Source organism: Lepisosteus platostomus, chromosome 2, assembly GCF_059453375.1.
Source record: "Lepisosteus platostomus isolate fLepPlt1 chromosome 2, fLepPlt1.hap1, whole genome shotgun sequence".
In the NCBI taxonomy this organism is placed as follows: domain Eukaryota; kingdom Metazoa; phylum Chordata; class Actinopteri; order Semionotiformes; family Lepisosteidae; genus Lepisosteus; species Lepisosteus platostomus.
The window spans coordinates 14,221,869-14,246,187 of NC_142612.1; the positions used below are offsets into that span (position 1 = coordinate 14,221,869).

Consider the following 24,319-nt stretch of genomic DNA (forward strand, 5'->3'; position numbering starts at 1 on the left):
GTGTTCAATCACAAATTAAAGTCTGTTGCACTGTGGAGTCACTTGGTGAGTAAATCTTGCTATTGTACTGGATAGCCTTTGCTTTGACAGGTGATATAGCTTTGTTTTTGTTCTTAAGATAAATTGCAGATGTTAAAACTGCCAAATGGCATATGGTTAGGAATGGAATTTGGAGCTAAGATTTAAAATTCTGTGGGTGACTTTTCATATTTTTAATTTTCATATTGTTGTATAATGTTTTCCTCTTTGCTCTTCCTCATCCTGTTCAAGCACAACCCATCCTTTGAAAGTAGCCTGTAAAATAAATAAATGAGCATCAGATTTTCTGTGTTCCTAAATTCTTTGGAGACGCCTAATTTGAAGGTCAAAGGCTAAACTTGATTTATTTCCTTTGCAGACTAGTTAAGAACTGTGAAAGTAGTTTTTGCATATGTCCACATTCAGGCAATGACCTGAAAGCCTACAAAAAACGAAAGAGAAAAGCGGGAAAAGAGAAATTCCCAGAGCCTCTGTACCCCTGCGCTCTGTAGAGAAACAATAAAACATATCAATAAAGAGCAGATGGTGACTTTAGCAAGGCCGATCCCCATATTGGATGGGCAAGAGATTACAGGCAGGCCAGCAAAGGTGCATGTGGCAGAGAGCAGAGCTCAAAACTGTTTTTTGGAGTGAAAAATCATGTCATTCTTTTATCGCCTTATGTTACCTGCTTTGTTTCGTAGGAGGTTCACCAAGAACGGATCACTTTGGAGGCCCAGCTGGACCTTCTGCGTCCCCTAGCTTTTGTATGACTCTCCCGTCGGCCTGCGTTACCTTCAGAGCTTTGGACACAACACCTCATCATTCACGTACACATTAAAACCCTTTGCGGATCATTCGTTACGAGTTCTTTTCTCCTTATAGAATATTCTTTCTTCTCCTGTATTGAAGCAATTGTTTTCCTTTTTTAAGTTTGGTGACAACTGATTTTGTAGTTTTTTTAATGCGTATTTTTGACCTGTTATGTCTCTTTTAATAGAATTAACTCTGCTTCAATACAGCAGCCACAGAGTGCTGCAGTTCTGACGGTGCCCGAGTGTATGTGTGTCACGGATCTTAAAGTGAAATTGGGAGACAATTTTGTAACATGCTGAGTGGCACGTTTCTGGATGCCAAATTATGTGGCGCTTCTGTAATGCAGAAACAATCTGCAGCTGAACATAAACACCGCTCTGACACGTTTATAAAGGATGGTCGATGTTCCAGAAGCAGACAGCGGAGGGTAGGATTATGTGAGGGTGCTGCAGAGGTCTATAAAACCTGGCAGAAAGGAATTCATCCCAAGGAGAATCAGTAACCAAGAAAAAAGAACTGACAAGATTGAACCAGAAACAATCACCAAGGGAACATCAATCATGACTGCCTTTTGTATGAAAAAATGTTATAGCACGGTCATATTTCGTATATTTATAATCCCGCACAAGTCCAAATAATTTTGTGACATTTAAAGTATCATTGACCTGCAAGTATATTAGAATGCTAGTGTTCATTTCCATATTTTATTAATCACTTTAATTAGTGTGATTCAGCATTTAAGGATCATATCTAAATAAGATAAAATGTGTCTGCTTTAAAACATGGTTTTTTCACTGAAAGAAAAATAAATAAATTAATTAAAAATGTCCAATTAAAGAAACAAACCATAGACAAAAGTGTCCAGACTCAGTCTATTGGTGTTTGAGAATGTAACTGGTTTCAGACCTAGACCTAAATTACTTCAGATTTAAGAGCTAGATTTTCATACAGTAGTTCACCATTTAAAATGAAAAAGAGAAAAATATTCACAAAGATGGATTTTGTGCATTATCATTTCATCAAAAAAGTATTTATAGGATATAACATGAATAGCTTATTTTATACTGTACAAAACTGTAAGAGGTATTATATTGAAGTAAAAACACGGGAAATAGATGTCATTTTTGTCAAATTTCCAATGGCATTACAAATTATTTTTTTATAAAGAAGCTCAATACTGAACTAAAATTTAGAACCTTCAAATTGAAACTGTAGTTTCTAAAATAAATGAAAAGGTTCTTGTTACATAATTACATGAACGTACTTTGCCAAAAGACTGATGCCAACCACACTATGGTCAGACTTTAATACATTCAATTTCCTATCTTAATATGAACATGTGGAAGTCTGGTTCTGTATATTCATAGTGGTGTAACAAAGCAAAGACCAGACCAGAAAACAAGCAAAATTGCTCTGCTAAATACTGTACTGTATACCTGGTTGTTGAATATGTTTGCTTCTTTGCTGTATTCAAAGGCACATGAGGATAAAATTAGAAACATTCAGAAAACAACTACTATTTCTTAAAATATACACTGAAATTATATGCAAGCTATTTCTCACATCCAGTTTTAAGTTAAGTGCAGTCATCTTCACTGTAATTTTACAGCTAAGACAAGTCTTTTATGAAGAGCACCACACCTTCCTTGAACAAATTTATGTATGTACTGATACAATATGAAAATGGGATATTCCTGTGTTCAGTAGTTCATTGGGCGTATAAATAGTTAGCTATTTTTTAAATAGTGGGAATATAGGTTTGTTGATTATCTGGTGTTGCTTCTTTGAATAAAAAAATACTAATCTTAAGTCATGTGATGTGATTAAAATACAAGGTACTCACTAATTGGTATTAGAGTTAAAGATGCCAAAATCTGGATTAATATCAGTACCCGTTCAATAAGATGTGCTTTTAATTAACACAAGAACAGAGAAAGATATGATCATGTCCTGACTGAGTAATGGGAATTGCTTAGTTGCTATAGGCGTCTTTGAAGACGGCCTGTCTGTGAGCGAAGTTGGCTGGCAAATGAAATGTTCTGCTTTAATAGAGTACTACAGAGATACCAGGAAACTGATGTACTGTACTGACTGTTTCTCAGAAGGTACAGGGTGACCACTCTATCCCAGGACCATCACATCTACCTGATCCCTCTGCGCAGTCATCTTCAGATTGCAAGTAGGGGTAGCCCCAGGGCTGTGGGATCTTTTATTCACTGGTGATTACCCTCGACAGACCTGACGGAAGACGATACTGTATGTGAAGATGTCACGATAAACGCTCTGCTGCTGACTGTTGTGTTTTTCGAGTAAACTGAAGGTGCGATGGAAATGTGCTGATGTGGGGAGAAGACCTTTGTCAATTATCACTGAGCAATCATAATGTTTGCCCCAACAAAACAACAGAGATGAGCCAGCAGTGTTTATGTTTCTGCAAACCAGCCTGGATGTGTCGATTTCCTAGCAGACCACAATCAGACCCAGCAGCCTGGATTACAATGGCATACCTTCAAGAAAGCTGCATCGATGTCTCAGTGTGGCCTGCCTTTTCTCTTAACCTGAGTCCAGCAGAACATCTGTACGACCAAGCCATCAACGTTATCAACGACAGATAGCTGTGACTGGGCAGCTTTCACCAGCTGTCTGCAGCTGCACAGGAAGAGAGGTGCACTTTCCTACCACGATCTGTCCAGGTCCTAATAAGGTTTGTTTGTGTGCTAGGGAAGATCATGCTTCAATCAAGAAGTTTTTTCTGCTCTTGTCCTGAAAACCTATTATAGTACTTCAATCAGAAATTGTGCTATTTTTTTTCTGTGCTTGTGCTATGTTTGATATCTGTATATAAAATGTTTGATTATATCCAATAGATTTGAGTGCTGCGTTTCTTTTGTACATCAGAATAGATAGCACATGAAAGAGATGTATACTTTATAAATGTTCTGTAGAGAGGAGACTGCAACGGGGGCTGAAAATAGTCCAAGCTTGTTTTGTTCATCCAGAGAATGAACGAAGAACTGGCGTTTGCATTTGTAAAACGATGACATTTTGTTGTTTTTCATTTGTGCACAAATATACATGTATACTTTGACAGGATAGAAAAATAAATACATACAGTTGTGAGAAAAAAATTGTGAACCCTTGGGACTTATATGGAGTTCTAAATGAATAGCTCCTAAAATGTGATCTGATCTTCATCTAATTCATAATAATAAAGTCTTATTTAAAACTCTTATTTGATGGGCATCTTCTAGTGGCACGGCAACATGCATCCAGTGTTACAGGGTCACAGGATGAAGGGTCTTGGTTTTTCATGTCAGCAGTGAATCAACATTTTAAGCACAAGCTGGACTTCTTCATGTCGATGTCATCTGCACCTGTGAGAAATATATGTTCTCAGCCCTGTCAGCGTACACTGCCACATGTCCTGCCTGTCCCTGCTTTCTTAAGCCCATAACTGCATTGAGACTATTTCAGAGAACCATATGAATTAAGAGGATGCTTGTGCTGAAAGACACTGTACTTGTAGTTCTACATGAGATAAGTGTTTTTGTACTTGACGCACACTGAAGATTTCAGTATCATTGCATGTTGTCAAAGGCGACAAGGTTATGAGGCTTCATTCAGGACATAGTACTGTTTTCACTGTCTTTCATATAATAAGAAAGTTAATATACTGTTATAAAGCTTTTAAAAAATGCTATACAGTAGTTTAACTTGAATCTCCTATTTTTGTGTCACGATTACCTGTGTAGTTGACAAAGTAGATTACTGTTCTTCGCTAAGTGTGTTATGCATACAGTCTCATTAAAAAGAGATCTAAAAAAAGTCTTAATTAATACTGAACTTCAGTTCTGACTCTGTGTTAAAGGCAGTAAAGTTCTGATAGATGAATTTCCTTATTTTACCCCTAGTTTTGCTGTTGAGGGTACAGAACAAGACTTTTAACATAGTGCCCCACAATATTAAAATAAATACATTGAAATAATCCTAGCTGCCTTTGAAATGATGAGAAACTTATCATATCAATTCAAGTGATCAAGAAAGCATGAGAATAGCATATGACTGTATACATCTTCGCTGTAGATATGTTTCACAACGTGCGGTCATTGAATAATGTTAAAAAGTTATTCTTAAAGTAAAAGTTTTGTCTGCTTCTTTTGCAAACTGTTATTGGTTAGTTTCACTTCTCTGGGCATTATTATTCCCTAGTACTAAAAAATTGTCATGAAACCGTTTTTTTTAAATAACACACATTGTAGTGTTCCTGAATAATTCATATTATTTTCTATGCAAAAATGGTGGTGCTCGGAAGCTTTTAATACTGTAAGCAGGAGGACACCGAATTATTCTGTTGACCTGCCTTTCAGCAGTGTAATGTAAAACCCGTTGGCACGTGTAAAGCTGTATGCTGAGTTGCTTAATTAATGTGAAAGAGGAATTCACTATGAGATGTTAACAATAAAAGTGGAGATTTTTATTTTGAGAGTTTTGTATTTTTCTTTAAACAAAATACATTAATGTTCAAAATGAAAAATCATTTTTAATACAAGCTCTTCAGACAGGTTTACATGAATCTGCAAGAATAATATACAATTTTATTGTAATAAAATGTTGTGGTCATTTGCAAGGCAGTTGCTCATGGTCTTGTGTTAACTCAGCATATTCTGTTCATGTACAGAAAGGTGTAGATTTTGTGGTTTTACCAAGGAGTGGAAAGGCATGTAGTAGACTGTGAATTTCTGTGCTTCTCTAAGTAGTGTGGTCACATGTTGTCTACAGCAGAGTCAGTGCTGTAAATCAGATGATGCGTAAAACCAACGTTCTGTGAGCTTGTTCCAGAGAAACCTCAGGCTTGAGTGTGAGATGCAGATTTCATTAAATGCATAGTGTGCCATTATTCACACTGTCATCTCTGTCACAATCCATGACGCTTCTTAAGAACCTACAAATGAAAACCAGGAGGCTTTAGGCAGCCGATTGAAGCCACAAGGAAAAGGATGAAGTTTCACCCAGCTTTTGGTTTCAGTTCGTGCTAAAATATGATACGTCTCTGTGAGTTGGCGAATGTAATTATAAACCTCGAATCATAGGTGTCTTAGGCCTACTATAACTAATGCGTCATTAATGCATTGGTTATGCACTACAGTATGTACTTTCAGCCTTGGATTATATTTTAAATAAAAAGCAGTTGTAAATTCCCATGATGGTGGGGAATATCTTGGCTTCCGATTGCATGTTTTCCAGTGTCATAGCTGTCTTTCAAGTTTTGTTTAAAGTGTGTCCATTTCTGCCCGGTTACCAGAATAGGAAATTTCTAATACTAAGAAAGCAGTGAGCCATGTTACTGTAAATTCACCATGCATTAAACCCTCACAATGCTGTGGTTCTATTTTTTTTAAATCATGTTTCATATTGCATCCCAATATCCAAAGTCAAGATCAGACATAATGACTGGTACTGCATATGCCATATCCAGCCTTGCTAATTTGCTTTCTGCTGGGACTCCCTAGCAGCAATGTCTAACTAGTCTTAAACTCAGTAGTTTAAGCAAGCAATAAGCAAAGCACACATTTTTCAAAGCCCACTGAGGTCATGATCGAGTTTACTCGAGCTCAGGAACCCTGTTGTTGAGTCATATTTAAGACTCCATGAATTGCGCTTGGAAAGAATGTGTGCGGCTCTTCATAGTCTAGCAAAGATTGCTGAGACCATTGAAGTCAAGAGCACAGAGGGCATCGCGTATTGTCAGGCATAGCTGAGTCTATTCAAATTGAAAATCTCAAGTTTTTTCATGCAGCAACATTTTCAAACGTAAATGTCTGGTGGATATACTTATATGAAATTTGAATTGGTCAAAACTTACAAAGATCTGGCAATATTGTGGATTACAAAGTAACCTTTGATGAAAACACGGATGCTGTATATAAGAAGAACCAACGGCGATTGGTCTTTCTAAGAAAACTCCGCTCTTTAAACGTGTGTACTACAACAACAAATTTTTTTCTATAGAATTTTCATTCAATATGTCCTGACATTCACTGAGGTAGCCTGGTTTGGTAACTTTAATACATGCAATAAAAACAGACTGAGACTGAGGATTGTGAAGGTAGCCAGCAACATTATTGTTGTACAACTGCCGCGGCTTTCAGGCCAATATAATCATTGACTGTCATGACCACCCCTTGCACAGTGAATCTGATTTCCATCTGGAAGATTTTCAGACTTCATTCAAATGTCATAGAACTAAGTTATCTTTTATTTCCACAGCTATTAACCTGCTTAATGGGTACAATATATTTTAAATTTATTTATTTTCTTTGTCGTCAGATCTGTTATTTATTTGTTGATGTTGTGTTACGTGTATTGTGTTAGTATTATGTATTTTACCTGCCTGTAAAACAAATTTCCTATCTAGCACACAAAAAGTAAAGTGAGTGTATCACTCCAAAACTAATGCTTCTCAATCTTTAGGCTCATCCCACTGAGTGAGACACAGTATTTCTCCTTTATTTTTATGAAGAGTAGAGGAGCCAGAGAGTTTAATGAAGCACAATTGCACTGAATGTAGGAGAACCCTGCCTTGGGTGCTGCACACAATTCACTGCTGTGTGACTAGTGAATTTAGGACCAAGGAAACCTCTCATGTTCCTAATGATTTTCGTTTTGTTGTGAGAGTTGTTCCAAATGAGCAAGAGTCTAAACTATTTAAGGTAAAGCTCCATAATTGAAGAGACCAAATAATTCTATAATTGCCATGATTCTATAACTGGATTTTGAACCCTCACACTTCTGTTGCCTATAGGAGCAGATGTCTTTAAGGAACTGAGATATTTTGTTGTATGCTATCAATGTAAAAATACGCTCTTTATCAGCAAGGATTTGGAATTTTAACATTCTTATATTTGGACATTTTTCTTATTAAATATCACTTTTAGCATTTCTGAGCAAGCAAATTTGCTTAAGAATATTTGAGTGGGAGAGACCATGCAGACCTATGTTCTTTTCCATTTCTTAAAGCATAATATATTATTTGATCGCTACCTTGTTTTATGCAAGCAGTAGCAACACAAAATTATTTGTATGTGTATGTAGTATGATGGCTGAAGTATATCTGTAGCAGATGCAGCTGTTCAGTTGAAAATTGAGGAATGAAATTCTTTAAGTGAGAGATTTTCTGAAGGCTCCTCCTGGATTGTGGCTTTCCTGGAGTAAATCTGACAAGCTATTAGGATTTTCAAGTCAGTATTCTACTGCATCCACCCTCCTTGTAGAAAGTTCCCCTCTGTCCACTCTCTAAATTGAACTTCAAAAGGTGGAGATTAGAAAGAACTGGCATGTTCCTTTGCCAAGCTCTGTGAGGAATTTTGAACTGTATAAATGGCCTTTTGAAGTACTGTATTTGTGTGTGCTATTCTACAAGGTTGATTGAAGATGTTCCAAAGTATTTTAAAAGCTACACTCAAACATTGCAAAAATGCCTGTAATCTTCAATACAAAATTCACTAAACAATAATCAGTGTCATTCCTTAAATCATTAATTTTGCAGCAGTGCAGTAGTAATTCAAGATGGCAGAACAGCATTTTTATTGGAAGAATACAGTAGTAGAAAGCTATCTACTGTATGTGTACGATATACTTAACAACCAGGGCTGCAGCTAAAACTTCTGTGGCCCACTACAAGGCCTTTGAGAAGGATCCCTTAGGTGTATACAAAGCCATTTTGTACAGCAATAAAATATGTCCAGAACCTGAAAGGACAAAAACAATAAAAATTATAATTCTCAGGGCAGCCTCAGACTTTAAGCCTGGGACCTCATTATCTTCTGTGGAAGACAGTCCTGTCTACAGCTGGATTATTGACAATAGCAGTAGGTTTGATCTTGAAATATCATTTGTAACAGGTTTACCTCTAGGTTTTGCTTGATATTACAGATATAGCTACTAAACTGGAATGCACTGTGGGTTCCATTTAAAGCCAATGGCCCTCCATTTGTAGGAATATTTTTAGAGTCTCACCTCCAAACTTTGCAGTCCAAACACATTAGCCTGTCCTGACAACTGTTGTCAGATCATGAAGAATCCAAAGCACAGCTGTGTGTGGAACTATGTGTGGCACCTGCTGAGATTTTAAACACGATATGTGAATGAAACATCTAGCTGAATCCAAGGGACAACATTACCAAGAGGAATAAGTGCCCCCGAGGGAACTGTAAAGTGTATGTTGCACTGTTATTTACATTTCTGAAGAGACAGCAAAGTTATTTTAAGCAGCTTAATATTGAAAAATTGCTAAGCAATAACTTTTCAGGGCTAGAAAATAAAACGCCCATGATTTAATTCAGAATAATCCATGAAATATAAGTCAGTGTCCTTAGCATGGTCATATAAAGTCCTTGCAAACAGCTTATAAAACTAATACAATTCTCTTCTCAATCCTACAGTACATTCCAGTTCAGTGGCTGGCAGCTATTCCTTTGTAGAACAACTGTGAAATTCAGCATAATGGTTGTATTAACAGTTGGGTTAACAGCACTGTGGAGAGCCATAATATTTTAAGAAAAACAGCCTTGTTGCTAATGTAACGGGAATGCTTTTTAAAAATCACAGAAAAGTTTCTAGGTATCATATATCATAATAATAACCTGAGATTTGCCAAGTTTTTGATTTCCTCAGTGGTTTGTGATAGGGTGAGATCTTAGCGTTATTTATTCCCAAAGTGATTCAAAATAAATGTTATATTTATACCTGCAAATGCTGTTTTGAAAAGTTCATTTCCAAGAATTCTACTATGGAATCAGCAGGAAGTCATATACAGAAATGTGTAAGAAAACGTTTGAGCAAGGCCTATGGTTAAAAAAATTTCAACAAAGCTTTACCAGAACTATTATAAACCTATCAAATTCATGAAAGAGAATTCATTGTTTCCTATTAAACTCACCAATATCCCAGCTGCTCTAAGAATGTAAATCATACACAGTAGATGTCTGCGGTATATGGTATGTCTTCAGGAAAAAAAAGCACTTAAAAATTGCTTTGTCCTTAAAAATGCTACCATACTGTATTCCCTGGAAATGTTTAAAGTCGTGACACTTCAGCCTGATGTGCAAAAACAAAGGCTCTTTTATTTTTTTATGCCTTGCATCAAGGACTGAAAAGGTTAAGTGAATTAAATTCCAGATTTTCTGCTATTTGTACTCCTCAAAAATGTCTTTCGGCTGCCACTGTGCTCTCTGTAAAAATGGAAATGCCCACAGAACTTCACTTGTGCCGGAAATAATTTTGTTAATTGCAGCTAGAGCCTGCTTGCTTCTGTACAACAGTAAGCAGTGGTTGCTTTTAATCAAATTAGTCAAGTACAAGATGAAAGTGTGACATCATACACAATGTGGCAAATGTAAAGTTCCACCTTTATGACACCCGCACCAATGGGAGGGATTTGCCAGACTATATTTAATAACTGTATTGCTGATAAGATTGATTTTGCCTCATCAGAAACACTGTGATTTACAAGGAATAAGCTAATCTCATTGGCTGCTTGTACACAGGGACACTATAGAAAGCAAGTTCCCTCCATCTGCAGGAGTGGCTCCCAGAGTTCACTTTCAGTTCATTCTCTCTCTGAAGGGAGAATCCTCTTTTTGAAAAGCTGTGTAACCAGTTTCTTTATCTCCATAATTTACTGTGAGGCTGTCACACACCCTTTAAGGAAATGAAAGCTTTGATAACTTAATAAAAAGCACTTCCAAATTTCTCACACACCTGAAAACTATTTTTAAGGAGGTTGGTTTTCAGGTGGTCTTCATGTTTTCTTAATAAAATTAGTAGATTTTTAATAATAGACAGCCATGATGGGGTGGCATAATAGTGCAGTGGTTAGCATGGCTACCCCCCCCCAGTGCTGGGGCCCTGGGTTCAATACCTGGGGTTCTGTCTGTGTGGGGTTTGAATGTTGTCCCTTTGTTTGTGTGGGTTTCCTCACGCAATACAAAGACATACTGGCAGTTACTTCTCTTCTGGAACAGTTGGCCCTGGTGTGTGTATCTGTGTCTTTGTGTGCCCTGCGAGGGACTGGCATCCTGTCCAGGATGTACCTGTATCTTGCCTTCTGCCTGTTACTTTCTGGGATAGGCTCTGGCTTCCCTGCAACACTGAGTTGGATGAAGTGGTTAGAAAATAGATGGATGGACTACTGTGATGCTTTGCAGTGAATACTTAAAGTTTTCACTGTGCATTTCTGAATAAATCAGATTGTTTTTCTATAATATTTCCCTCATCATTTCACATCAGAAATGTAATTAAATATTGCCTGAAAGGGGAACAGATGGTTTTTGTAGACATTTCACTTCTTTATGACCTTATAGAAGTATTAATGATAATAATCCACTTTCATTTAAGCAACAATTTGCTATTTCTTGTCATGTACTGTATGTGCTTGGATATTTTATGTATTTTATAAAGTCAAAATGCTCCAGGCTGGGGTATAAGGAGGTATAAGTTCACAGGGTCATTCAAAGCCTCATCCTCTCTGTGCCAAGAGTCCCCGTTTTGTTTTGTCTTCAGCTGCCAGGGCTCACTTTCTTACTGGAACTGCGCATGTTTAGGCCCGTAACCTAAGAGCACAAGAACAAAGGAAAGGTTACAAAATAAAGGAGGGAATTTGGCCATCTAGCTTCTGCGATTGCTATCAACCAATTGATATGATGGTCTCATTCAGCCATTACCTAAAAGACGCCAAGGTATGAGCTTCAAACAATCAACATGATTATTCAGCTTGTTCGGTACTTCCACAACTGTGTAAATGTGTGTCTCCTGTTCTCAACAAATATGAAACTGCTTACAGTTCCTAACTCAACAAAAAAAAAGCTTATGTTACAGTAGTTCATGAATCATGTGCAGTCGAGACAGAATCTAGATCATAACTGTAAAATTGGCCGGTGATATCGATACGATACCTTGCATTCATAGCGTGCATAATCAAAATAGAACTCAAACTGAATAATTTCATGGTATGAAATGTTACAGTTTGTTCATCAATGTTTTTTCAAATTAGGCTTTTATAAATATTCTACACCATAACTATTAGAATACCTTTACCAATTTGTGTTAAGGTAGTCAAGATGACAGCAGCAGAGAGAAGTGAAAAAATCACAATGAAAAAAAAATGTAATCGGAACTACTGACTAGGATAACCTATAAGCGGGGAAAGTTCACTCATCTAGCAAAAGTGGGTATGTACTTTATATGCGTTGCTCATGGACAGTATGGTGGTGCACTTGCTTTACAAGCTTTGCATTATTATTATTCCTGTTTGTTAGCTTGAACTATGACAAAGTTGCTTCCTCACAACTTGGGTTGTTTGATTCTGTCCCAGGACACCTTATTAATAGAGTTTGCAGGTTCTCACCTTGGAGATGTGGGTTTTCACTGGCTGTCAAAAGCCCAAATACATGCTCTCTAGTTCAGTTGGTATCTCTAAATGATCTCCTCATATCCTTGAATGTGTACTAGGGTCCTCTCCAGGGTGTTTCCTGAACTGCACATATTGTTTGCTGGCTCAAGCTCCAACTCGCAGTGACCTTAAATTGGACTAAGTGGATATTATTGAAGATGGACAAACACATGTTATTATTCAACCACAAAGGTATTGATATTTAGTGTTGTTATTTTGTTTTAGACATAATTTATATTAACTCCTTGTATTTATATAGTACTTTTCTTACTGAAAGATCCCAAAGAACTTCAACTATCTACCACTGAAGTGCAGTAGTAGTTTCAATTTAGAACAAGTCTATTAGTCATCCTTAGAAGTAAATTTAATCCTTTAAGCCTTAAATCTTTTCTAAAGCAACAAAAATAAAAACTGACTTTGAATGGGCTATATTGATAGACGTGTCTTCAAAGAACATTATATTTATAACAGTGTTGTAATGTTCTTTTAACTAAGTATTGTTAAATACATTGTTATTTTCATACTGATGAGAGTACATATAATGTACCAGTGAACTGTTACTATAGAAACCAGTTTGTAGTGACAGTACCATTCTTTCAGCTAAGCACTGTTTGGGATTTAAATTCTAAGGATGTGTTATCATCCCTTTAGAATTCAAGTCATACAAATATTTATATTCCAGAATTAATTGTGTAATATGAATGCATTATGACTATAGAAATTAACTTCAAATGACCGGTCTCAAAACCAATTCATGTCCACTAATTGAGTCATGGAGGCCAGTCTTTTCCCTATTATGTTTGCACACCCACAGAGCAGGAGGGTGTGATAGAGCTCAGTAGTAGTGTCAGTTATAGCACATTCCTCAGTATGTTCTTCATTTTCTGTGTTTTCTTTAAAAACATCAATATCAATTAACTAATCTAGTTTTCTACGTTATTACATGATACCACAAAATTAAGGCTCTGCAAAGTGCTGGTATTTTTCCTTTTCATTTGAAAGTATATATAGTAGTTGGTACCCTTTGCATAATTGATCTCCTATTTTATTTATCTTAAAAGACTTTTTCATAAGCAGTCCTAATAGAGTATCACTGACACTTCTATTTAAATAATAATTTCATCTCAATTAACAGTGAGGTTACTGCAATTTTACAACAGAGGCGTAGAGTAGGTGGACTCTTCTGAAAACACAGTATCCTGCTGCTTGTCCAATATAGGAGTTCCCTATTCCAAATATTTCTGTGAGACATCCCGAATCAATTATTTCTAAAGATTGGGAATGCATACAACTAATTGTTGAATAAAGGAGGTGATTCAGGGAGGACACAAATGGAAACTGCCTGGAAGTGCGCGTAAAATCAAGAACAGGTGGCACTTCTTTACCAAAAGGTTTATTGCAGTGTGAAACAAACTACCCAGCCATGTTGTTGAAGCTGATGCCCGAGGTTCTTCCAAGAAACAGCAGGATGCGTTCCTTGGATCAGTTAACCGCAACCCATCCAATGGCAGCCTTGTCTAATTGGCAGCATTTCTTATGTTCTTATTATTTGATAATTTAATGAACGCATGACCTTAAGGGATGGAGAATATGCAGATTTTTTCATTACAAATAAATAACCTCCCAGTGTTCATGGTTACCTACAAAACCTGTTGGATTGGAGCCTTCAGGGACCAGGTTTGGTGACCCTTAATTTATATACTGTAAATACAGTATATTAAACAGGTATCCATTTTTTTTTTCAAAGAATTCTTATTGTTTCATTTTTTTGCCTCAGAACACAAAAGCCATGATTGATGATGTCTTTTTGGGGTAAGAGAGAAAGTCAAATGTTATGAGACAACTACAGTCAGCCCCTCCAAGGCATACTACTCCCATCAACAGCCACATCACAAAACAAGCCTCTGCCTGCTTGCTCTCTGCACCTTCTTCAAACTGTAATTATACACTGCAGTGGTTGGTTATACTGTCTGCGACAGAGTTAATTATCATTCATAAATGCCCAGGTAGTAATTTTAAGGGTCTGGATTTTGAATTGAAAACAAGGCAAGGTCACATATTTGTAAAATGAGAGGGTTAAGCACAGGAGCGCTGATTAAACTATAAATAACAGTAAACACTATGGTAGCAATTTTCCTTTTTATCTTGTGAAATAATGCAGAATTTAGTTACATTTCATTATAGCAGCTCCACATGATGTACATGAAACACTCATTTAAGCGCAATCTGTTCTCTTTTGTATTTTACAGAAAAATATACTATGAATTTGTTGCACTCGAGGTGCAGAAGACAGATCAAAATTATAAAGAGTGGGGCTGACAACAGCAACTTTAACCCATGTACTATCACCTTCTCATACATCACAAGGCCTTTTACAAAAGCTGTGGAGTGATATACAGCCACTACAACCAAGAGATTAAACCCTTTTGAAACTGCAAATATGTTAAACTATATTAAAAATCATAAAGAAATACACATCCATTTAGATGTGAAACTACAATACAATATCCACAAAACATGTACAGTCATCTTGTTATCAATGATCAGCAGCTAATGGTTAATGCACATTGGGAAATGTTTTAAACACAATGCTGACGTGGAAAAACAGGAAGGTCTTGTCTTCTTCACCTTAAATTTGCTTGACTTAGATGTTATAAAGTTTGAAAAGTAGCATTCTGTTGGAATGCAGCAAAGCAGAACTCTCTAAACATTCTAAAATGTTGTTTTATTTTTGCATTGCTTGTATTTTTATACATTCCTGAAGCATGCCGCAACAACACAAATGTCATTTTCAGGATGGCAGCAACACATCCCAGGAAGCAATACGTTAGCATTTTCTACCGAATTATCCAACTTTTAACACATGGTGTGAATTTATTTCATTCTCTGGTCTATTATAAGCCAAGGCAGGTTCAGATCTCTGTTTTCCAAATATCCTTAGTGACTCACATGTATGGCATTTTACTTGGTTCTGAAGGAGAAGTACTGTGCTCACTGCTTTCTCAAAAGTTACCTAAGGATTAATGACAAGGTTCTAATTGCAAGGGAATTACTACTGTTAAAAACAAATACATTTTACAATATTACATCTAAAAATATATTACATTTATTATTTGGTTATAAGCTAGTGGAAGTTGCAGAGGTCTGTGAAACTTAGTTTTGAGCCCAGTATTTTGTTAAACAAGGGTCAGGTTGCTAAATTTCATCTCATCATGTTATTTAAATAATAAAAATCTTCTGCCATCTATTTTCCACTAATGATTTACCTTTGTAAAACTATCCCAGAGACATTCTTGCCCAAGGAAAGAGCGTCTGAACTCAAAACCAAACCCATTTATGACAGAAATTCCAGGCTTATAATGAGGCTGATTTCTTGTCTTTTGAAATAAAAAAACAGACCTTTTACATGAAGGTCACTGTTCATTCAAAGAATGACTTCAGTGTTACGATATTCAGTACTCAGTACAATTCCTTGGGCCTGCAACTGCGATTTTTGGCTACTCATTATATTGCAGAGAGAGATGAACAAAAAGGTAATACTCCACCAGAGGGCACTACAGAAAATCTGAAGCAATTTGTGAAGTTTTTGTGTGTTTGTTTTTGGAGTGTTTGTTGAACACATTGATTTTCATTTAATAGTGGAATCTGGGATCACTCTTAATATTCTAAAATCAGCCCTCATTTCTCTATGTAATGTAAACCAATATAAATGTACTCTTGTTGAAGCTATCAGGTACTACAGTATATTTAATGTTTCAAGTGGCTGCATCAGAGACAGTTGATCATAAAATGACATGACAATGAACGTTTCGCTCACTGCCCAAGATCCTTCAGCCTGTGTTGCAAGGAAGAACATTTACAAACTAGAGGAGGCCATTAGGCCCATCTAACTAATTTGGTAGTTAATTGGTCTGAAAATCTCATCCAGTTGTTTATATGATGAAACCCAGCTTCAATGACATGGTGGGTAGCTTGCTCCATACTCCAACAACCCTCTGGGTAAGGAGCGCCTCCTGTTCTTGGCTTTAAATGTACTCCCGCAGAGTATCCACTTGCATACTCTGGTCCGCATTTCATTGTTCATTCTGAAGAAATTTGCCTTGTTGACTTTATCTATGCCTTTAAGAATTTTACATATTTGTACCACATTGCCTTGTAATCATCTGAAGACTGAAAAGTTCAGTTCCTTCAGGCTGTCAGTGAAGAACATTTCCTTAAACCCTGAGATCTATCTGGTTGCCCTTCCAGAGTGTTCTGTAAAGGAAAACATGTTTGGTTTTATTTCTATACCTTGTTGTTCTTCAACTCATAGGTAGTGTATGTAATGAAATGTAATGACTACACATTCATGCTTAAAGGTCAACAGAAACATTGTTGACCAATGCACCCTTTATATTTTTTTATTTGAGGGGATTATGCTGTTGGCAGTGGTGCTTTTCCACTACACACCAAGCCAGGTTTTCTTCTACATGGCCACCCTAGAGTGGAGGGCATTTTGAAATATGGTGCTAAACCTGACATGCTATTTGGCCCCTAAAATATTGAATCAGAGTCAAAGTCTAAAGCAATGTATTTTTAGTGGTTTCCTTTTTGTTGGTCTATATACTGTATAGGGGGTAGCATAACACAAAAGGTCAATTAGTCATTCTAGATTTTAATCTCACCTTAAACATAAAGATACAATAGTAATTCAGTATGTGATAGTTTTCTTCTTGAAAGCATTATGCACTTTCCTGTCTGACTCCTGAACCCACACTGAGATTTCAGAGTTACAATTTTCAAGGACATAACAAGGCTTTGCAAATTTTTTATGGTAACATAGCCTGGTCTTTGCAGTTCAGAAATTGCACTAGCTGCCCTCAAAATGTATAAGAGCCCTCAGTACAAATAATTTCAAGCAGCCTTTTTGATTCAAACCATTGGCTCAATGCCTTTTTCCTACTGTTAATTGAGAGTCAGAAAAAGAGTACTTTTCAAAAGCTATCCATAAATATTATTTAGCATTTTACTGATTCATGTAATGTTATTTAAGTATACATTCATATTTCAATAAGGGAATGAATTGTACAGTACTCTGGGATACTTAAGAAATGAACACTAAATAGCATTTAGAATAAAGTAAAATCTATGTTCCCTAACAAGGATTCAAGGTTTTAAGGTTAACTGCAGGATCCAATGTCAACCAGTGCATGACAGATAGCCTTTTTTTCTTTTTTACTCCACTTTGCAACTGTTGCAGTTCTTGTGCAGACATTAACAATCACACAAGGAAGAGCTTAAGCTGTCACCTCTGTGGATTCAGAGCCCATCCGGCAGGATTTAGTGAAACACTCGTTCAGCGAATGTGAATGAACCTCAATCCATCTGACAGCTTTTCCACAGAAATGTCAAAGTAAAAGAGCAGAGAAGGCAAAGAGAAAAGGACTGGCAAGAGCATTAAGAGCTGGAGAAATTGTGGAAGGTGTTTTGTGGCACAAAATGGTAAATGGGTTCCAACATCTTCTTGAGTTTCACTAATGGTTATGTCTTCTTATGTAGGACATTTGCCTTCCACAACAGAACATCGTGTGTGCATTTTTTTTCAAGCAACTAAAAGATATTTCTTGTTTAATTTTTTAACGTATGTTTACTACACTAAATGTTTGGTGTCTGTACCATACAGAGACATGATCAATTAATAAGTTGCATTTAATTCATTACAAAAATCAAAACTAGTCTGAATTAGTTTTGATTTTTAGGTGATATGAGGGAGGGGTATTGAAGGAACTACGCATTATTTTATGGTATAAAAAATTATTTCCTGCACTGCCATCCTCTGGTTTGGGCTAATAATAATAATAATAAATGCAGTACGTTTCTAATCATTGTAAGGTATTTTATAGAATTAACAGTCCTCTTTATTATACAAAGAAATTCAGATGTAGTATTTTCTAAATCATACAGTGTCCAAATAGGAATATATTATATAGAGATGTCAAATAAAGGGTGATGCAGGGCCTAGAATTGCTGCCTCGCAGGGCCTAGAATTGCTGCCTCGCATTGCTGTACTCCTGGGTTCAATTTCCGGGGTGCTATCTGCATGGAATTTGTATGTTCTCCCCATGCGGGTTTGCTGCTGGTGCTTCAATTCCTTCCCACAGTCCACAGACGTACTGATAGGTTAGGTGGATTCCTGGAAAATAGGCCCTGGTGTGGTTGAGTGTTTGTTTATGTGTGTGCCCTGCAATGGACTGGCGCCCCCTCCGGGGTCGATCCTGCCTTGTGCTCAGTGCTTCCTGGGATAAGCTCTGGGCCAGTGAGACCCTGAATTGGATAAGCGGCTGTCAAAAGTGATGTAAGGATATGATGTGATGTATATAGTAATATACTGTATATACTGTAGAAAAGAGGTGATCACACGAGATTGAGCAAATGCAAAACGAAGAGACAGAACTGATAGCGTGTGACATTGTGAATAGCTGTTTAATAATATTCTTTATTGTTGGTTCATACTTTGTGGGGAAAGGTGAAAGGTACATGTACCATAGTGCATTGACTCCTTAGCCCATCAAAATTCTTATACAGCCATGTTTGATGATGGTAGTAGTTCAGGTGGGGAGCTGTGTCAGCATGCGTAGGCTGCAAAGGAACAAGCAATAGGTTTATTCCATGCTGAAAAAAAGAAGAAAGAGAACACAACGTTTCGGCCGTGGAGCCTTCTTCAGGTGACACCTAAGGGTGTTCTCGTTGTGTTGTGTTCTCTTTCTTCTTTTTTTCAGCATGGAATAAACCTATTGTTCCTTTGCATGTTTGATGATGTTGATAGGAATAATCAAGTTAATGTTTTGAAAGGTTTGTGTTGAAGTCTATTGTGTATTATTTGTTTTTCAAAAACTTCCATGCAGTGAGCAAGACTTGATCTCAGGAATGTAAATCATTCTGTACTGCTCAATTTAAGAAAGCAAAAGCTTTTAAAAACTGATTTTTTCTCAGTGGTATTTTCTGAGACACGTTGTACCCAATACTTAAAAATGTTGCTGTGAATTCCTAAAGGCTCTAAAAGGCCAATCATATACAGGACTTTAAATATATCAAAATTCTGTTGAAAATAATTTATTTTACAACACTTGCAAAGTGAGGACTATAGAGTTTGTCTACATTGCAGGATGTGTACTGGTCTGAACACCTTGTTGTTTAAACAGATGTCTAATTCTATAATATGTGAACAATCTGCAGCACAAAGGTGGCATGCATGAAATTTTATGCATGGAGTCATCCAGTAGATACCGAAGTGCCATTTAATAAGTGGTTTAACAATCGCAACAATGCACATGCGACGTTTCTTAAATAGAACAGAATAGATACCAACACCTTTCCCTTGCATGACTTGTCTCAAAGCCAAAGAACCACTCAGCTCGGGTAACACTTCCTGTTTAACTTGTTACATGCACCCTAAGTGCCACGGTATGTACGCATTTCACACACAAAAAAAAAACATTTTGCAGGTATAACGAATGTTTACGGGGGACTGAGTTATTTAGTCTAATTACATGTGTGAATTTACGCGCCAAAAGCCCGCCGCCTTCAGCGTCCCCGCTTTACTGCCTCTCTCTTCCACTTGTTGCCGCTGATTCCCGCAGAGCGGCCGGCGCTCTAGTGACTCCGTACGGTCTGTAAAATGAATGAATCCCGCTCCAGATCCGGACATTCCTGGCGCCTGGTTTTCGCGGAATCTTTTAAAAAATCCACCTCTACTTTAAAGCATTGGAGGAAAAAAATAGCACCGATAGGCAACTGATGATCAGAGGAGCAGCGAGGATCAGAGTCGGAAGGCTGGCTGCTTTGCTTTCGAACTGTGTGATCATTACCATAAGAGTGTGAAAGGATGGGGGATACAAAAATGCATTCGGGAATTTCGGATTGAGGGGGAAAATAATCTGAACGTGTTGTTTTTTCTCTTGTTTTCTTGGATCTGGTTCTTTTGGAGGGGGATTTATTTTTACTTACAAAATGCCATTTGCCAAGAGGATCGTGGAACCTCAGTTACTGTGCAGACATGCCATTCCCAATGATGAAGGTTTGCTTTTTGAGGATTTGTGTTCTATCAACAATGTAGCTCTTTCCCGGACCTTGAGGCAGCTCTCCGACCTGGCCAAGCACGCCTGTTCCTTATTTCAGGAGCTGGAGAACGAAATCATATCCACGAACAAGCGGGTTTGGGTTCTGCAAAACAAAATAGGCAGAATCCAGCAGACTGCCAGCGGTCTCGATCCCAAGCAAGAGGCAGTGCGTGAGTACCCCTGTTACTGATTCCTGTGTATTTTTTTTTTCGCAGTCGCTGAACTTCGGGGAAACCAATTCCATTGCTTAGGTGGCACGGCTTGAGCTAAAAGGCATTCTGTGATTGAATCTGCCCTGTAGAAATCTTTGAAGGGTGGACAGTGACAGTGGGAATTAAGTTCTGTGCATACGTTATGCTTATTCACATTATTATAATTTAGTCGCAATGCCCCCAAGTGGACCTGTATTATATAATATGCCATGCATGAAAAATGGAAAAAAAGAAAAGCCAATATTGCGTTGTAAAATGATTGTATGTGATGTTGGGTTCGACATACACGTATGAAGCGATCGGTTACTTGGGACAGAGAGGGGCGTGTAGGTTGCGCGAGTAGCGTCAGTGGAACCGGTATCTTCATTAGCATCGTTCACGGCTATACCACTCTCCAGCTGCAACAGCTACAGCTATATTACTGCAGGTGTGAGGACTAGTCTGAATGTAACCGGCTCCCCCCCAGCTAACTGCTTTGGCATTCATTAGCGTCCTTTTTGTTATCCACGAAAAGGGGAAAAAAAATATGGTCGATCCTCCTTCGTAAGCTACCTTCGGGGTTTTTAATATTTGATACTTGAGTGTAGTGACGGGCATTGCTGCAGAACTGGAATCGTGGAGTTGTCTTTGCGTGGTGCGTAAAAAAGGCAAGACAGACTAGTCATGCGAACGAAGACTGCCCAGAAGATCAGCAGTCTGTACCTGTACCTGGGCCAGTCTTGAGCTCTGAAATATGCAGCCCCACCGGGCAGCTGGCTTTGGTCTATTTCCAGCGACCCATATACCCGTGTTGCCCTTCGTCACCCCCAACCCCCCTCCACCCAAAAACACGCCAAAAAGTATTGTAGAATAGATATAAAAAGGAATATGATAGATACGCCAGCATGGTTATTAGGTTTCTTATGAACGCTGTGTTTTCATACTACTTTTCTTCCCCCCTGAGAAATCTTATAAAGCTACACGAGTATCCTTTTCTGCCGGGAAATCCAGCTAACCCTTTCCTGATTGAAATTGTATCCGAAATTACGGTAGACTAAAATTCACACGAGTCAGCGACGCTAAATCATGTAGTCACATATTAATTCATTTCAAGAGCCTATGTTAGTTAAGCTCGTCTTTGTAGGTAACGAAAGACTGTAGGCAGTGCGGTGTTTTTAATGTATATCACGTCTTCGAGATTAAAAAAAATGTATGCATTTATATATGTATATACTTTGCTTTTTCGGAGCTAAACAGGGAAATAATCATTGAAAAAAAATCCTGTTCGCAGTGGCTGTTATTGCCTTGATGTTGAATTGGATTATGTTCAGCGAATGTCATTCTGAAAAAAATGCACAATATTGCACAGTCCAGCCCAGCCTTACACTAATGATGCAGGCAGGCACATTTTGACTTTGAATATATCATCCAAACATGGGGGAAATGCAGGCTGAAAAAAAAAAAAAAATCAAAACGGTTCTGTGATGGTGATTTCTGTCAGTAGAACTCCACCCCTACCAGAGATTTCCAAACAGTAATAATTTGTATGTAATATAAGTCTTGGTATATTACAATAGCTCTCTGTGACAAATATATCCCATTGTGTCTATGTGTATTGCAGCTGAGGATTGGTGGACTGTAGTCCCAAAGCAAATTACAAACTCATATGAGATCCCACACAAGGTGCTGCACTACATGTAAAGCATACATTCTTATAGGATGCAATAATAATGGCAGATGACGGTGTGTTTTGTCATTAACGTGATCAATGGCATAATAACAATTATTACTGTTAACTTAGGTACTGGCTACTAATATGGGTTTGTTGTGGCCTCCGTAATATGTATTTCATTTATAACCAATATATGTTATGGAAGGTTTTTAAAAAATTCTTCCTGTAGATGTCTTTTAAACATATGAGTTAAGAAGGTAACGCCATATAGAAATGCTTCACGAAAAGCTTCATTTCAGATGACTTCCAAGGTATGAACATGAATTGAACAGCAAGGTTTTTCTTGCTGCTGGTACTGCAAAGACAATTAAAAGAAAGTCGCGTCAATTTTGTATTGACAGCAGAATCCTTTACTGGAACTGTCCCTCGCGCCAGTGGTGCTAGTTTGAGTAAAAGAAAAACACTAAGCTTCTGTAGGCACATGTCCTTTTAAACGAGCCCCCTCTTCCCCAGTGTTTCCCCAGAGTCACACTGTGTAGAGTGCCTATGTATGAGATGTGTGCTGTAACTAACACTGCAGGCTTGGGATGGGTCCTCACTTATTGATCGACATGGGTGCCATATGCATTGGAATTTGCAGAAGCTGATATTTTTAAAGGTCCTGGAAAAAAGGTGGGTTGTAAAGTTTAGTTTTCCATCCCCATTCAGAACGCAGAATCTCACAGGCAGGGGGGCAGCACTGACACTTCTTCAGGCCCCTCAGCAGGGGGTGCCAGTGCAAGGATCAGACCGCTTTCTTTGCACAATTAGCGGATTCCTCAGAGTCAAACAGGAGCCTGGCACGTCAGGTTGGTCTGTAAGAACATATCAATATAGGTTTGCGTTTTTGTACGTGCCTGTCTTCTAATAGCTGTTTCTTTGACCGGTTTTGAATGGAGCTTTAATGGGGGTTTTTTTTTGCCTTAAAATGGACCTTATTTCAAACCGAATGTAGCCCTTGAGTGGGGTATTTGTAAACGAGGAGGCCGAGGGCCTTTTGTGAAAAGACTCTTCTGGGTCTGCTTTTTGCACGTGGTTTCAGTGGAGAACAGGGCTCATCTTCCAGCCACAGGCCACGCAGGTTGGAGTTGCATTCAGGGGGGAAAATGAGGTCTGTTCTGTATTGCGCCGAGAGGATAGAGTCGTGGAATGCCCTGTTTCCGATTAAGTCTAAGACTGATTTTCTAGGGTCTTAAAGAGCAGTGGGCTAATCTGATTTTGTTTTCAATATTGCATTTTAAATTTATCATAGGGCATTATATATAACTTACTGACATTTAACAGATTGATAGGCTGCTTTCACATAAGTCATTTATTTAATACAGGCAGTTGTGACAATTGCCTGTAGTTTTCTACATGCATATTTTATGTTTTCTATTTTTATTTCCAAATAGGCCATGTCCCATCATCCTCCTTCTGCAATTTCCATCTTTTTCAATAGCCAATGGCCTCTTTGTGCCAACGCGATGTGTATAATACAATCTAATCATGCATTTTAAGGACCTGATTCCTTTTGAAATCCATGCAGTACTCAAAAAGATACATCAATGAAGTGCTATGTCACGTATTCAGTGAAGTTAATAATTCAATAGCCTACTTGTTATAAAAGGATTTTTACTGCAGCAGTCTTGTAAAGTTCTGCCAAAATAGTACGATAAGCACAACTGGGTGGAAGCTCTGAGACCTTTCTATTAGCTTCTAAGAAAAGGAGGGAATATGGATAAGACAGGGTTTTAAAATGTTTCTAACAGCTACATAAACACTGGGTGAGAATGATTTGATTTTTGAAGATTTTGTTGATGTTGGGTGGTGGCGGGAAAATAAAGTTAATCCCCAGTTAGCACTGTTCAGGTTACATTGAAGGATTAAATGCAGTATGCAATATTCAGAAGATAATGGTACACTGATAAGTTGATCCAGAATCACTTCTGACATAGATAGTTCTTTCTATAGCTAGGGGAAAAGAAAATTCGGGAGTTGTTTTGTTTGTTTATTGTAGGCTTACACACAACAATAGAACAGTGTTTGTTTTTTG

General features: G+C 37.7%; 2 protein-coding genes across 7 annotated transcripts in view; both read left to right on the plus strand.

Annotated features, from left to right (window-relative positions):
* The window catches only part of reps2 (RALBP1 associated Eps domain containing 2), a 66,645-nt gene extending 61,334 nt beyond the window's left edge, over positions 1-5,311 (plus strand). For all 4 annotated transcript variants that reach the window (XM_088599327.1, XM_088599337.1, XM_088599346.1 and 1 more), the window contains one exon: positions 723-5,311. In XM_088599327.1, the coding sequence (XP_088455453.1) occupies positions 723-791 (69 nt within the window). In that variant the 3' untranslated portion in view covers positions 792-5,311. The remainder of the gene's footprint in view (positions 1-722) is intronic.
* A 14,643-nt stretch (positions 5,312-19,954) lies between these two features.
* Positions 19,955-24,319, plus strand: part of nhsb (Nance-Horan syndrome b (congenital cataracts and dental anomalies)) — a 156,123-nt gene continuing 151,758 nt past the window's right edge. The window contains exon 1 of one of the 3 annotated variants that reach the window (XM_088599367.1): positions 19,955-20,552. In XM_088599367.1, coding sequence (XP_088455493.1) covers positions 20,273-20,552 — 280 coding nt within the window. In that variant the 5' untranslated portion in view covers positions 19,955-20,272. The remainder of the gene's footprint in view (positions 20,553-24,319) is intronic. The other 2 variants (XM_088599378.1, XM_088599387.1) reach the window with 2 other exon arrangements.